Source organism: Leptopilina boulardi, unplaced genomic scaffold, assembly GCF_019393585.1.
Source record: "Leptopilina boulardi isolate dan_hultmark-lab unplaced genomic scaffold, ZJU_Lbou_2.1 LbouV2_281, whole genome shotgun sequence".
NCBI classification, from domain to species: domain Eukaryota; kingdom Metazoa; phylum Arthropoda; class Insecta; order Hymenoptera; family Figitidae; genus Leptopilina; species Leptopilina boulardi.
In genome coordinates this window covers 265,609-282,866 of record NW_026137842.1, presented here as the reverse complement: position 1 = coordinate 282,866, position 17,258 = coordinate 265,609, and the positions used below count along the sequence as shown (strand labels likewise).

The 17,258-nt window shown below is 31.0% G+C and overlaps 1 protein-coding gene across 4 annotated transcripts in view; it reads right to left on the bottom strand.

Moving 5' to 3' along the window:
• Positions 1-3,803: 3,803 nt before the first annotated feature.
• Positions 3,804-17,258, bottom strand: part of LOC127282131 (optineurin) — a 79,747-nt gene continuing 66,292 nt past the window's right edge. For all 4 annotated transcript variants that reach the window (XM_051306228.1, XM_051306230.1, XM_051306229.1 and 1 more), the window contains one exon: positions 3,804-4,102. In XM_051306228.1, the coding sequence (XP_051162185.1) occupies positions 3,986-4,102 (117 nt within the window). In that variant the 3' untranslated portion in view covers positions 3,804-3,985. The remainder of the gene's footprint in view (positions 4,103-17,258) is intronic.

Sequence of the window (17,258 nt, the reverse complement as noted above, 5' to 3'; positions counted from 1 at the left end):
CGAATCATGGTTGTGCAGAGACGCGTGACTCGATGTTTTTAACGCATGAGATATTTTCTACGTAATATACGTTAAAAATTATAATTAAATTATATATCTTAATTTTAAAAATGCCTAAAGGTGCAGTCACAGCTCGGTTGCCCGTTGGCAGGCAGCTAATCTGTATTTGCAAAATGACATAGATAGTCTCTGTCCTTTTCTATCTCATGTTTCCCCTATCCGTATTTGTAACGTTAGTCATTCTGCTTAAACATGAAAGGTACCGTCCCATGACAGCGTGAAACGCTAGCGTATAAGTGGAAAACCTAAGAACAAAAGAGATGAACATATCTCACTATCTCTTTTGTTCTTAGGTTTTCTACTTTTACGACGGCGTTTCACGCTGTCATGGAACGGCGCCTTTATGCTGATTCTACACTCACCTAAAACTGGGCGAGCGGTCCGTATTTGCGTTACGTTATATATATATATATATATATATATATATATATATATATATATATATATATATATATATACAGATATAGTTAAATATGGGAAGCGTCACGGAAAAGCGGACCGCTCGCTCAGTTTTAGGTGAGTGTAGAATAAGCATTAGGCATTTCATTTTTAAATATAGCAAATGGCCTAAAAAAAAGCGTCGTATACGGGATGTGTAAGTTCCCGCAACTGTCTTTAATTGTGCGTTGAAAAACGGTTGCACGAAATATTGGCGGAATCGTTTTTTCAACGCACAATTAAAAAAGGTTGCGCAGGAACTTACATATCCCGTATACGACTTGCGTACCCGATTCAATTGTGCTTAGGCCAAAAGCGATCAGCTGGATCTCTGGAGAGACAACAAACATAATATATACATAGAAGATGACATTTTGCTGAGTTTTTGAGTTAACCTCAAAAAACATTAAAGTTGAATTTCTCAAGAGTCAATTAAAAACTAAATAATATAATCAACATTTTCAAAATCAATTGCAATACTGCAAACATCAGGATATTCTGTCAAAATATACAAATTTTTCTACGAATATATACCCCTATGGTCCAACGCACAAAATTGGTTTGCGAACTTGGTTTAAAAGATATAGAAAGGGACACCAATATATCTCTTTTTTCTAACGCATGCATCTCGTTAACGAAACTATTGTGCGTTAACATACATTTTGCCTCAACTTATGTCAATGACCACCCACGCGAGGGAGCCAGCTGACGGCAAGCGATTATACTCTATGCCATCAAAACATGTGAACAAATAATCAAATTTATTAGATAGTATTAGATTACATATTTTTGTATATAAAAATGAAATTATACACTTACCTGCAATATAAAACCTGTAAAATTAATTAATTAAATAATTCATCAGCACAAAATTTTTTTTTATTTACACTGCAACAACACCCTATAGGTCGAGAAATATTGCGTGAAACTTTTACTCATCCCGCAAATGCTGACTACGGGTTAACAAAATAATTAACCTATAAATTTAACTGTTTTTATTTTACTTATAATTGCTTGAATTTAATTAAATAATTAAGTCTCTATTTAAGCATTTTTATCATTTGCAATGCTCATCAAATGGTTGAAACGCCTTGCGATAGGCAATCTGGCGCACTCATTTGTATGCCTTTGTATTTACTTTTTAATTTCTCTAAAAACACCTTTTCTGATAAAATATCGAATAACCTGCACCCAAGATAAATAGAGAGTATTATTTCAAACACATACACAAATTTCTAGACTAAAATATTCATTACTTTAAAAATTAGACGGCTGACAATATTCCCATGTTAAAGCATATGACTACTACGTCATAATATTTCAAATGGCCTTAAAACTTAATACCTAATTATTATAATCAGTCTTATGAAATAAAAAAATTATTAAAAATTATATATAATATATTTATAAAATAAATTTAATTAAAAATAAATTGATTTAAAATTATTTGTACTACTATTTATTTTTTTCTTATAAATCAGTACTTTATTTATATATTTATATATATATATATATATATATATATATATTCCGTTCATTTCGTAATTTTGTAATAAATAAATTTAATTAAAATTTGTTTTTCCCATTTACTTTTTGCCGTCATTACAGCTTTCAACATCTACGAGTTGATCTAAGAGGAGGAGGTGCGAAATACAATTTTATAATTGAACGATCTTACCTTGTGAAGTACAATTAAAATTGTATAAGCGCCTCCTCCGAATAGATCAAACCCACCCTTATAGATAAAATATTATCCCATTATCCGATTCTTCAGATATTTGCCTATTATATTAATTACGGCAAGCTTTAAAAAATGAGAACAAAACCTCACAGGAGCAAGTTGTGCGCGTACGCCGCGTGCGCAGCCTTTTTACTTTTATTCTTTAAAATTGTGGCAACACTGGCATAGAGTAGGGGGACTGCGAGTTGATCTATTCGGAGGAGGCGCTTATGCAATTTTAATTGAACTTCACAAGGTAAGATCGTTCAATTATCCAATTAATAAAATTATATTGAAAAGAAACCGAAAGAATAGAGGGATCTCGTGCTCACAGTTAATTGCATTTGGTATAGCATCTGAAGTACTAAACTTATGTTTACTATAGACATTCATACATCTAGATATAGATTAGTAATCTTCAGAAAAATATTTTTTCATTTGTTCCAATATTTTCCGACGGCGAGGGGGTGAATGTTTTGGGGTTTTACGGTACACCGCTGTTTTAATTGTTTTTTCTTAAATATCAAAAAAAAAATTTTTATCAATATCAGTTTCGAAAGATTTTTTGATGCTCTTTTTGAAAAAAACGTACCTTTCACATCGAAAAAGTAAAATTTACTTTTGAGTTTCATTTTTTTGGTCAAAAAAATTTTTTTTCAAAAATGCTTACTAAATGAAAAAATATTTTTACCAAAGATTAACATCTATGAGTAATTACTCATTAATACTCATTCAAAACTAATGTCTATAAAACATTAGTTTACGGATCAAATTATGACGTGATTTACATTACAAAATTAATTCAAGAATTCTGAAAGTTTTCTCTATTCTTCGATACTTGGAACAATGACTAGACTGACAACAATTGTCAAAAGAATAGAAAATTGGCATACAAACAGACAGACAATTTTAAACTAGGATGTGACGTACCAAAATTGTCACGTCACATTGCATACTTCGGGACATATCAACTGCAACCTCAGAATTGATGTCTTTCAAACTTCATTAGGTAAACAGATAAGCGAGAAAAATATCGTCCTTAATAAACGGATTTCGGCAAGTTATTTTTTAAATATTGCACAATGACAATATTTTAATCCGTAAACTTGAGATTCTTAGCACAGAAAGTTCCAAGCAACAGCGTATTTAAATATTAAAATAATGCTTCTATTGTTGTATATGATAATTTTAAAATTTTCATAAATTTTTAATTACTCAACAAGTGGTTAATTAACTATGGTAATGTTTCACAAAAAATTCAACACTTAAAAATTTTCATTTTTCAGAAAAGTACAAAATTCATAAATAATAATTATAAATTTTTATCCAGTTTATTGATTAGTTTATTGTAACCTCTAAAACAATTATATTTGAAGGTATTCTAGAATATTATATTTACACAAAGATATTACCTACATTTTTGTCCTGCAAAATTCATTTTACGATTACTTTTTTCTAAGAAAAATATCTTAAGAATAATAACTAATAAGAACCATATAATAAAAAAATTTTTAGTAAACATGGTAAACAGTTAAACAAAGTCAAATTTCGTTTTCCTACGGTTCAATAATAATTCTGTACAGCATAATATATACGTATATTGTATTTGTCATTACGACTTTTATATAATTTGTAAAGTAAATTTTCAATAAATTTAGAAGTATACAGGATTTTAAAATTACTAAATGTTATTTTTTAAACATATTTGATTTCAAATTTTACAGTTGCTAATTAGGAAATTTAAATAAGGTAAAATTAAATGAGTTTTTATTTTATACAAGCTTCTGTGTGTTCCACCAATAGCTCGAGAGTTGGATACTTTTGACTGCATAAGGGACACAAGAACAATGGAATCATTGTAGAGGTACTCGAATTCGTCGATTCCTGCAAAAATTAAATATTTTAATTATAATAATTATCCTTTGGCACAGTTAGGTTAGATGAAATAAATGTCAATATTTCTAATCAAACAATATTTCCTTTATTTTAAATAATAAGAACTGTTATTATTATAGAGCATATGCATGCAGTATCTACTACACGGAGAAAATCTGAAAGCACTGAGTATTTTTTCTCACAGCACTGGCTACTGCGTAAACCAAAAAATTAAATTCCAGAGTTCTGAAAGTTCTCCACACAGCACTGAATGCTCTGCAGAAAATAATCACAACTTTTTTTGACAGTAATCAGAGTTTTGTTTCATATTAGTTGACAACAGATTATTCAGAACTACGAATGTAGCAATAAATTCTTTGCTCAAAGTTGTGACTGCTGTTCTCAGAGCTCTGAGTACTGTGTAGAATTATTTTTTAGGATTTAGAAAACAAAGGAACGTTTAACGTCAATTAAAAGGAAGATAGCCATGGTTATTTTTTCTTGTCAAATATTAATTTTAATTGGCATGTTTATAACCAGTTAATGAATAACAGAAATGAAGAATTTAAAAAGTCTTTTTAAAAACTATCGGTTTTAAAATTTTTTTTAGTTATATAGCAAATAAAGTTATTATATTATAATGAAATAATAAATAATTATTTTTAAAATAAATTACTATAGGTAAATTTTAAATATTTATTTGTATTTCACAAGTTTTGAGATTTTAAGATTTCTTAGCTAATATCAAATTACAACCTAATCTAAATTTATAGATAATTATGATTAAAAAATAATAAGTTTCAACATTATTATTTTAAATATTTATCTCTTGAAGTAAAAAAAATATAAATAATCTTAGTCAAATAATCTGTTTTTCATAAAAATATTAGAAAACATCTAAAATTGATTAAAATTGTCTTGAACGCTTGTTAAAAATTGTTGTCTACTTTTTATTAAAGGTTTAATGTTCTTTCATTTCTTTAATCCTAAAAAATAATTCTACACAGTACTCAGAGCTCTGAGAACAGCAGTCACAACTTTGAGCAAAGAATTTATTGCTACATTCGTAGTTCTGAATAATCTGTTGTCAACTAATATGAAACAAAACTCTGATTACTGTCAAAAAAAGTTGTGATTATTTTCTGCAGAGCATTCAGTGCTGTGTGGAGAACTTTCAGAACTCTGGAATTTAATTTTTTGGTTTACACAGTAGCCAGTGCTGTGAGAAAAAATACTCAGTGATTTCAGATTTTCTCCGTGTATATAACCCAGATAGAACGTTATATTTCGGAAATATTACTACAATATTGCTGAAATATTATTTTTTTTTGTTAGAACATCATATGCTATATAACATTAAATTCCAGGTACCTTTGGGTTAAATTCATTTAAAAATAATTTTATTTTCGTTTTTCGTGAAAACTATTGATTGTATAAAAAAGATTTGTGGGTGAATCTCTCGAAAAGGACAAATCGTCGATTGAGGGTAGAAACACGCCAATTCAGGCGAATGTTGAGAAACATGACAATCTAAAAAATATTAGGTAAACCTGCCATTCCAGTGAAGATTTCAAAAACATGCCATCTCAGATGTCAAATTTTTGTTGATTGTTTTAGGTTGGTAACACTGTAAACGAAAATTGTTTAATATTTTGTCGCCGCTACAATGACCGAATCCGTTTAAATCTTGTTACTCGTGGGTTTTTGGGGCCGCTGATAACAAATCTGGAATCAGTTTTAAAAAATTCAAAATGACGGATCCAAAATGGCGGACGAATATCTTTTAAATCTATTTAATTGGCTTCAAAATCGTTAATTAGGGTTTTTCAAGGTCGGTGAACACAAATCTGAAGGTAACCCGAGTAACCATGTTAAAGTAAATTGGATGGATTTTTAAAATTGTCGTCCGCCATATTGGATCCGCCATTTTGAATTTTTTAAAACGGACTTTAGATGCGTAATCAGCGACCCCAGAAACCCCCCGACTAACCATTTTCAAGTAATTTCGATGGACTTTTAAAATTGTCAACCGCCATATTGGATCCGCCATTAAAAATTTTTAAAAACGGACCTTAGATTTGTAATCAGCGACCCCAAAAACCCCCGAGTAACCAGTTTCAGGTCAATTGGATCGATTTTTAAAATTGTTGTCCGTGATATTGGATCCGCCATTTAAAATTTTTGAAAACGGACTTCAAATTTGTAATCAGCAGACGAAAATCTTGAAGGAACCATTTCGTTTGATTTTTTTAACTTTATTATTCGACAATATTGCATGTTCTTTTTTTTGACATGGCCCCCTTTGACCCCCTGTATTTCCTAAAAGGGGCATATGCTCATCTTGAAATTTTGCTGGGATTATTGGGTCATCATGTGTTACCATTTGGCATAAAGAAAGTTTCAAAATTCGAGGTACAAAAAGGTGCATTTTTTGCATGGGGCTGTATAATCGATGGATGTGACTATAGTGATCACGGAGGGGAGTTTTCTTCCTTTAGGCGTAGCCAAAATTTATTGAATCTAATATAAAAATAATAAATTTAAAAAAAAGTAATAATAGTATTCGCGATAAATCATACAAATAAAACAATATTCTAAAAATGATAAACAAATAATAAATATTATTAATCTAAATTCAGTTTTCTGATAAACAAATAATAAATATTATTAATCAAAAAACTGAATTTAGAGTGGTCACGGAGGAGAGTTTTTTTTGTGTCGATGAACACTGCGAAACTGAAAATCTTTCTGACACTTACTGTTTTCATTTCTTTCATGATGTTGTGTACTGACCAAAACAACATCGTCACTGTAAACACTTTTGAATTCTTCATTTCTCAACTATCATTTTTTTTTCATTTACTCATTATATTTGTAACCGGTCATGGAGGGGAGTTTACTTTGCGAACAAAACTGATTTAATTCTAGGAAAAAATATTTTAAAGATATTCTGTTTTACGCTTTATAAATCAATTACAAATAATGTAATTAGTAGATGTTACTAGACAAAAGATGTTTTTATATTGCAGTATGAATACAAGAATTCTTCTTTAAATAAAACTAACTTCGCGAACGGTAACGGAGGGGAGTTTTTACACTATATAAACGTGATTATATTCAATTATTTGAAATTTTCAATTTTTTTTTATAAAATCTCATTAAATCCTGTTGTCTACTATAGTTAGGCCTGCAACATTTTCAATTATTATAATTATTTATTAAAAATAATGTCATGAACGTGTCATTTGTCCTTTTTGTTAGAATGACCCTTGTATATAAAAAATATTTATTTTTTTAAATAAGAAGCCTCATATAAACGACTTGTTATTCAAGAATTTATTAGAAACAACTAAAAGTATTTATTAAAATGAGTTAAAGTGCATTATAAAAATAAGGTTTAAAGGTATTAAAATAAATTTTTTATTCAGCAAAAATTTCACTTCAAACTAACCTCAATTGACCGAAAGAAAAAATAATTGGAAACTAGGACATTTAAAAAAAAATTACTTTGTTTTTTTATAAAAAATCTTTGATAACAATAATTGTTAAATGAATTTTCTCAAGCTTTGAGGTTCATTTGATGGCTATGAATTTGGCAAATAACTGTACTAAATTCGAAGTCAGTTTTTTAGTTTTTGAGTTATATTCCACAGCCGGGAAAAAATTGCATTTCCAGAAAAAAGCATTTAAACTTCATATAGTTTAAACTTCGTTCATATAGTTGAGTTGAGAACATATTCTCCAGATAGTAAATGAATTTTTAAAGCAATAAAAAAAATTTTTAATTTAATTTTATATGAGTTTTAATTATTCCAACAAAGAACATTTTTGCAGCAAAATTAGATTTTTGTTTGTAACGGGAAAATATTTTTTGACGTTATTTCGAGAAATAAAAGGGTCAAAAATCCTAGAATAAGGGTTAGGGTAAAAGTTCAACAGTTTTGTCCTGCGATCTTGCATCGATCATAGCGCTAATAGGTCTACATATTGGCGCATTATCAAAATTCACCGGGCTGTTTCTTACTCTTTGTCTGATTGTCCGACATCAATAATCACAGGCACACAAAAAAAGTGGTTTGGCCGAGACACTACAGTAGTATATTCCCATGTATTTTTCGCCGCTGAATCCGAATCCGAAGTCGGAATAGTCAGATTGGCTCTTGTTTTAGAGTTATACTCAAAAAACGACTCAAAAAAACTAATTAAAAAAAAAGTTTGTATGTCACTACATTAGTATATTTCCATGTATTTTTTCCCGCTGAATCCGAATTCGAAGCCAGAAATGTCAAATTGGCTGAAACTTTTGAGATAAACTCAAAAAACTGCTCAAAAAATTAGTTAAAATCAAAAAAACGAAATTTTTTTTGGCCAACACACTACACTAGTGTATTTCCATGTATTTTTTCCCGCTGAATCCGAATTCGAAGCCAGATATGTCAAATTGGTTCAAACTTTTGAGATAATGTACAATCACCGCGCGGGAATAGATATTTTGTGTTGTTTAAAGATGAATGCACAGGTTTTAGAAAAATATTTTTTCTGCGTCAAAAATCGGAGGTTTTTAGTAAATTCAAGGAATTCGAAGCTTTTGTATTAACACAAACAGGTACGAAAATAAAAGTTCTCAAATCAGATAATGGCAGGGAGTACATTTCTTCTGAATTTACCAATTACCTGAGTGAAAAAGGTATCATTCACGAGTTCTCATCTCCTTTTGTTCATGAGCAAAATGATCGAGCCGAAAGACATATTAGGACAATTGTCGACAGTGCGAGAACGATGTTATTGGGAAAAAAGTTCGATAGTAAACTTTGGCCAGAGGCAATTAACACGGCATGTTATATTCTAAATAGGGTGATATAAAAGGTGGACGAAACAGCAACTCCTTTCGAACAGTGGTTCGGTCGTAAACTACAGGTAACGCACTTAAAAGTTTTTGGGTCCGATGCGTACTTGAATGTACCCAAAGAAAATCGTCACAAGCTGGATCCTAAAAGCAAGAAAGTGATTGTAGTCGGTTATGATGGTGAATCATGCAACTATCGTCTGTAGGACAGTGAAGCTCATAAAATTCATATTAGCAGCGACGTGGATTTCAATGAAAACATCTGCAGCCCCCAGAATAATAACAAAGCAGGTAATATTTCCATTGAAATTGATTTCAACGACGATACTGAGCCTTTAGAAAATGGAAATATAATTGCAAACCCCGAGCGTCTTGAAGATCCTGACCCCCCGGAAGTTGATCACCTTCTTGAAGAAAATGACGAGATTCCAGATGAGCATCACGGAAGACAATTAAGAAATCGCAACTTAATTCGTCCCCCCGATCGTTACGGAATCCCTGTAGCTTTGTATGTAAATGACGTACCCACAACGTTTAACGAAGCACAATCCGGTCAAAATGCAGCGAAATGGAAGCAAGCCATGGATGAAGAAATAGCAGCCTTGAAAGAAAATCAAACGTGGTCCTTGTCTGAGTTGCCTCTAGGTAGGCGAGCAATTGGTTCAAAATGGGTCTTTACTATTAAAACAGATGCCGCGAAAAATCTGGAACAAGGTACGATAAAAATTTGTCAATCAAGGTATGTCAGTAAATTGCTCGAAAAATTTAATGTTAACGATGCGAAATCTTCGAGCGTACCTGCCGAGCCAGGAATGTATCTTAGCAAGAATGATCAAAGCGAGAATAAATGCAATTCAGCTATTCCGTACCGCGAAGCAATATGGTCATTATTGTTTGCTGCCAGGATTAGTCGTCCTGACATTGAATTTGCCCTAAATTATGCCAGTCAATTTATGACTTGTTTTGACAAGAAGCATTGGGAGTATGTTAAGAAAATTCTCAGATATTTAAAAGGCACACTAAACTACGGTATTGTATTTGGAAACAGCGGGAGCCCATTGTCATTGTTAGGGTACACTGACGCAGATTATGCTGGTTGTCCCGACACTCAAAAATCAAGAAGCGGTTTTGTATTTGTTTTGAATGGTGCACCGATATCATGGTCTAGCCAGCGTCAGAATGTGGTTGCGTTATCTACCGCTGAATCTGAGTATATCGCATTACCTCAAGGGATAAAAGAAGCTGTATGGTTGCGTCGTTTTTTGAATGAACTGAACGTCGATTGTATAACACGGTTAAAATTTTTGTTGATAATCAAGCAGCAATAAAAATGTCAAGCAATTCCGAGAATCATAAGAGGTCAAAACACATCGATGTGCATTATCATTTTATTCACGACATTGTAAGTAAGAAAGATGTAGAAGTTAATTATGTCAAATCGACAGATCAATTAGCGGATATTTTAACTAAACCCTTGGCGAAACAGCAATTTTTTTATTTGCGATCAAAATTAAATGTATTAGAACCTGAAAATTAAGCGGGAGTGTTGAAAAACAGATAATTTCTCGTTCTATGTTCCATTAGGTTAGTTTTTAGTTTTCACTGCGCATAGTGTCTACCTGAAAATTCGAACTTAAGGTCATGTTTATTACTGTAAGCGAGACGCCGTTTTTCAGGTATGAACCTTCAATAGGAAAACTGCGTTTTCTCGGTTCAATGCTTTAACACAATTTTGTATTCTCTTTATACTTAATAAATTTTATCATTCTTTAATTAAAGTGTGTCTTTACTTTTGGTAAAAACCCAACAATTATATATAATTTAAATATTCCCACCTCTTTCTTTGAAACTGTGAAACGTTTCATGAAGCATTAAAAGTTTCATGAAACTTTACAACCCTAGGCAAGAGTGTATAGGTTATGAAAACAAACGAGAATTTAGAATAACGCATGCGCAGTACACAAGATGTAATATACTTCAAATACGTATAAAATTTGTTTGGTAATATACTCGGTAATATACGCGTAGAAAACCACGTATATTACCCGCAGTAATATACGATCCCAACCCTGTCCGAAGGGCATGTTTTTAGCCTACCAGAATTCGTAATAAGAAAAGTCATTTTTTTGTTTTATAATTAATTTCTATAAAAATCTTTACCTATCAAATTCTAACTTTAAAAACACCATTCAACAGAGCAGGAAAAAACTCTCCTTCTCCCACAGTTTTTGAAAAATCTAACAATACTTAGTGGTTAAATTCCCCATAGGGCAAAACTATGTGCAAGTTACAGTCTGATCCGATCAACTTTTTTTTCACTTAGTACATATATATGAGGCAAAATTCCTGAAATGTCCAAACAAAAAATAAAAAGTTGTCGAATTTAATCCATACTTTTCTAAAATGTTGTCATTGTGGGTGAAAGTCTAAAAATCAATTATTATTAAATTTGATAAAATAGTTTAAGAATTACAACGTTTTTAATTTTTGACTTTTGAAAAAAAAAAATTTTTAATGTACAATATTTATAAGTAGAATGCATAAAAGTTAACATATATATAATGATTTTTAAAGCATTTTTGACGGGCTACACGATGGTCAAATAGTACATTGCGATACAAGTTTGGAAAGACGAACTTTTACCGAGTGGGATGTTACCAGCACAAGCCGTAGTTAAGTGGAGGCGCCTCCACGAGACGAAGGCGAGTGCTGGTAACGCACTGCTATTCCCACGAGGTAAAAGATCTTTTCAAATGCGTGTCGCATATTATTTTTCATGACAAATGCATGGAAAGGTAAAAAGAATAAAAAAAATTGTAATAAAAACTATTGATAATGCCGGCTAGAACTTGTTTTGATTAATTAAAAATTGAATTTTTTATTGATTAAAATTTGATTGATTTAATTTCAGTTGTTAATAGAGAATAAAAAATGATTTAGTTTTATTTATTTTATTTGATTTTTCAACTTACAAATATGTATGAATTGGATAGTTTTTAAGAAACTATGGAAGAATATAATATTCATTAATTAAACAGGTATAGGTATATTTTCAGTATTAATGTATAAAACGATATTTTTATACACATTATTACTTTTGAACAAGGTTTATAACGCAGTTATGGAAATGATTGACGTTTGTAATTTGTGAATCTCGCAATGATTGACATTTTTCTGTTTGAGACGATAATTTTGAACATTTGGATGTCGTCGGACCACAGTCGATATTATTCGTGCAATTTTGGAGATCATTGTTGTTGGCGTTTAATTTAGAGTTTGATTCCTTCAAGATTACGGAACTTGAAATTTTTTCAGCAATTTTTTGTTTGTTGCTTGATGAATCAGCAATATAGCCTTCTGCAACGGCGGTTGATTTCCACTTTCCAAACATTTTTAGCGTAGTTATATCAGCACCAGCGTTAACCAGTAAAGTGGCACCAGTGCGATGGAACGTGTGACCAGTAAATGTCTCTGGATTTGGTAATCTTAAATACTCCGCTATAATCTTGGGCATTCCTCCTATTTTGTTGACTCCTATAGGTTGCACCGTGCATTTCCCGTCTTGATAATTCAAGAAGAATCTTGTTGTAGGACATTTCTCTGGTCGCAAAGCTGCATATTTTTTTACAATGCCAACGAAGTCGTTCACAGTGGCAAAAGATTTTGGTTTATGAGTTTTAGTATCAGGAATACTGATAAAGAGAGTTGAGCCTTCCTTCCTAATGTGAGTGATGTGCACATTGACTAACTCTTCTCGTCGAAGTCCGCCTAAAAATCCGAAAATCAAACAAACCTGAAAATATTAAAATAGATGTAAGTTATATAATGTTAGTTTTTGATTTTATTAATTTGTTATTATAAATTTATATATAATTTATTTATTATTTTGATTATTTATTAATAAATGTATTATAAATTAAACTATGTATACACTAGAGTCTCCGAAGAGAGGACAGGAAGAGTCTTGGACCTCTCTACGGAATTCGTCCTTGACGCCGAAAATTGTAAACACTCCAGGGCCGTATATCGTATCACAGAGATGTGTTTTTTTAACAGAATACATTCTATTACATACATAAAACACTGCGGAGAAAGGTACACTAAAAACAAACGCTCCTGAGTTCACGTTCCTCTTTCTGATCCCGCCCATCTCTTCCCCCCTCACTCCTTACCGCGCCGCGTCACTACTTAGTCCTCTCTTCAGAAGTCCTCTCTTGGGAGACTCCAGTGTATTATATTTTTAAAAATATAAATATTTTTATGAAAAATTAATTTTAATTATATTAAAATTCGTGTTAAATATCACATTTTAGTTTGTTATGCTAAGATTTAATATTTTTATTGAAAATATACATAATTTATTAATTATGAAAAAATAAATTAAAAATTTAAAAATTTTTGAATGAAAAGTAAATTTTTAGAAAATTGACTTTTTTGGATCTTTCAAGAAAAATTTTTATACATAAATTAAAAATAAGGATATATTATCTTTGTGGCCAAAAATTTGTCATCTGAAGCCTCATTGCAGAACTGTTGGACATTCTCAGGTGTAAAAGTTTGAGCCTTTTTAGAATGATAACCCAGCCCCACAAAAAAAGTGTCGTGCGCGGCAGACCAGACTAGTCATTTCCCATGTATTTTGATGCGCTGAACACGAATCCGAAGTCCGTTTTGCTCCATCACGTCAGGATTTTTTTCTAACCTCCAAAAACCTGTCGGATTTTGAGAGGTAGGCTATTTTTTTAAAAATTGATGGATTTACTTCAAAATTGGTATCTAGGGGTTTTTTGGGTTTTCGACGGACCACGTATTCGCAAATTGTTAAAAGATGAGCAATTTATCACCAAGATGAATAAAAAGGAGAAAGCCGCATGGCTTAGTTTCAAAGCAGTTGTCGAAAATTTTCTGGGTAATCACAAGAGTGAAAATTGGGAGCAAATAGTTAGTGATATGATTAAAAACTTTGGTAAGTTAGGATGCTTAATGAGCATAAAGTTGCATTACTTAGACTCGCATCGGGATTAATTCCCTGAAAATTTGAGAGATTACAGTGAAGAACAAGGAGAACGATTCCATCAAGATCTGAAAGATTTTGAGCGTCGTTATCAAGGAAGATGGGATGTAAATATGATGGCCAACTACTGTTGGATGCTGAAAAGGGATATTGTACCTAGAGGCACCAATTTGAAAAGAAAACCATTACACAGATCCTTTGAGGACAAAAGAGTGCGCTACCATAAAAAGACGTAAATACCTTACTTATGTATATAAGAATTTCCATTTCTAGTTTTGAAAATCTAACTTCAGATTCGTAATCAACGACCCAAAAAACCCCTAGATACCAAGTTTGAAGTAAATCCATCAATTTTTACAAAATTCGTCCGCCATATTGGAGCCGCCATTTTAAATTTTGAAAATCTAACTTCAGATTCGTAATCAGCGACCCAAAAAACCCCTAGATACCAATTTTGAAGTAAATCCATCAATTTTTTAAAAAAAATAGCCTACCTCTCAAAATCCGACAGGTTTTTGGAGGTTAGAAAAAAATCCTGACGTGATGGAGCAAAACGGACTTCGGATTCGTGTTCAGCGCGTCAAAATACATGGGAAATGACTAGTCTGGTCTGCCGAGCACGACACTTCTTTTTTTTTGTGGGGCTGTGTAACCGACGCCTTGTAGTTTCAGAAATGATTTCAATTTCTTGTACGAATTGATGTCAACATTTTCATTTAGATTAATCATAGATTTTAACATTGACCAGTGAGACCATAAGGTTGGTGATTTCCACTTTTTGAGAACTGTCAATTCGTTAAAATAGACTAATAACACCTTTTCAGCAGACGAGGTTGCGATTTTTTGTGTTTTCTAACGCTGAAAATCATTGTACGCTTTAGTGTATTTGCTTCTCGATTTTGCTGGTAGCAAATTTAGTCTTCAAGCATCTCTAGAGGTATTCCCTCATTTTCGTCACCAGGACTTCTATTCTCGTTCATTTTCTCTTTTTCGGGGTTATTTCTTGTAATAAAATCTGGCTGAAAGAAACGAAAATGTTATAGAAATTCGTAGGGTCGGAATTTTTCTAACAGATCACTTGCAATTTTTAAAACAATTATTTTTTAACCTTCAATCAGTCTTTTTTAGAATGATCAAAATATTTTATTTTAATTAATTTTTTAAATTATTTTTAACGTGTTTTCTCAGTATTTAGATTATAATAGTTAATTATAATATAATTTACACATTTAGTTAATAAAATAATAGTTTAAATCATATTTTAACATGCAATTTTTGGCACAAATGTCGAGATGTCATAGAATTCACACTTGTTGAAATAAAAGGGGAACGCGGGGAGCTCACTTATCACAGAAATACTTTATATGGGAAACATATTTAATGGCGCGGGGGGGTCGGGGGGCTTGCCCCCCAACAGGGTCCAGGGGCACAGCCCCGGTGGGGTGTTCGGGGGGCGAAGCCCCCCGAAAGAAAAACAAACCAACTCAAAAGACTAATTTACAAAAGTAAATAAAAGCTACCTAACTTCAAATATTAAAACTCGAAATATTTTTTTTTCAATCAAATTTAACAGAAAAATGAATTTTCAACAATCATTCTAAATTTCAAAAAATTCAAATTTCAATTATAACACATTTGTATCGATTAGAAATTACATTATTTCAATAATAATAATTTCATAATTTAATTTCTTAAAATTTTAAATAATTGAATTTTAAAATGAGTGGTGTGTGGAACAATTGAATTTATGATTGATTTTTTAATTGATTAGAATTTGAAATTGAGAAAAATTTAAAGTAGTTGATTTTTTAAATTAATATTTGGAATGATTGAATTTGAAATAATTGATTATAATTTGAATAGATTGAAGGTTAGAATTAATGAATATATAAGATTACAAATTCTCAAAGTAGGCGAAATGGGTAAGTAAATTTTAAAAAGGTGTAAGAAGGTAACAGTAAGTGATTCCTGTAATCACTTTATTATTGTAAATCTAAATTAATAAAACTAATCACTTTAATTTAGTTGAAATTAGTAAAATTTAAATTATACTTACAGTTTTTGGTGATTGATAGAGCAATGATGTAATGATGATTTTTTCACAAATTTCGTTTATACGCACTTTATACGTATCGCAATGGTTGCGATGTTGCGCGATAAAATATTGTGAACGCAGAGAGTAAACAAACTGACGCCTGACGCAATCCGATTCGTTGCTATAGCAACACGACTACGTGATTATAGTTACGTAGGCAACAGTGAATTCGGCTGGCGTCGAGTCATCTTCGGGTTTTTTCGTAAGAAGTGTGCGACAAAGTAATGTGACAAAGTAACTCTGCATTATGATTGGTGAAAAACGATGAGACAAAGTAGCGACAATGTCACTCTGTATTGTCATTGGTGAACTTTACAAACTTTTACGCATGATTTGGAAATGTGAGCCTTTCTACACAATTTCCATGAAGAGAAACTTACTGTTTCCATGCATGTGTTATGAAAAAAATTTTTTTTTTAAATTAAATTTGACTTTGAAATCCAACGAGCCCTATTAATTATTAGTCAAAAAAGGATATGATATGATACCGAAGTTTCCAATCAAAATAATAGTTTCCATAGAATTTCTACATAATTTACTACAAGAATCTGCAGTTTTTAGAAAATCGAATTTTTTGAAATAAGATGTGGTACTAACTCCTTATATCATATATTTATTATGATTGAGGTACAAAAATGCAAAAAAAAATTGCCAAGAAAAATATCCAAAGCTTAAAAATTCCAAAGTATATTTTTCCAAAATACAAAATTTGCAAAGTAAAAAAATAATCCCAAAATACAAAAGTTTTTAAAAAAGTGTGGTAAAACTGAAATAAATGAATCAAAAAATTGCGATTAAAAAATAATTTTTTAATTGAAAATTATGAATGTAAATGATAACCGATGGCTTATAAATATCCTAAAATGTTAATCTCCCAAAAAAATTTTCGTAAGTGTTGACAATATTAAAAATTCGGTCTTCCATCATTTGTCAATCGAAAGCTGTCTTAACATTATGTTTGTAATATAGAAAGTCATCAGAATGTAACATAGTTTTTTCCCAATGCGTAATACCTCAGCCATTTTTAACGAAACATTTAATTTATACTAAAATTTTAATTTAATAAACCAAAAATTAAAAAAAAACTATTAAACAAGCTAACATTTAATGCTGCACTGACAATTTAATAACAACAATGAATAAACGTGAAGTTGCATTCTTAAAGTTGACTATAATTTTTTTAAAATAATAATTTTGGAAATTTGGCATT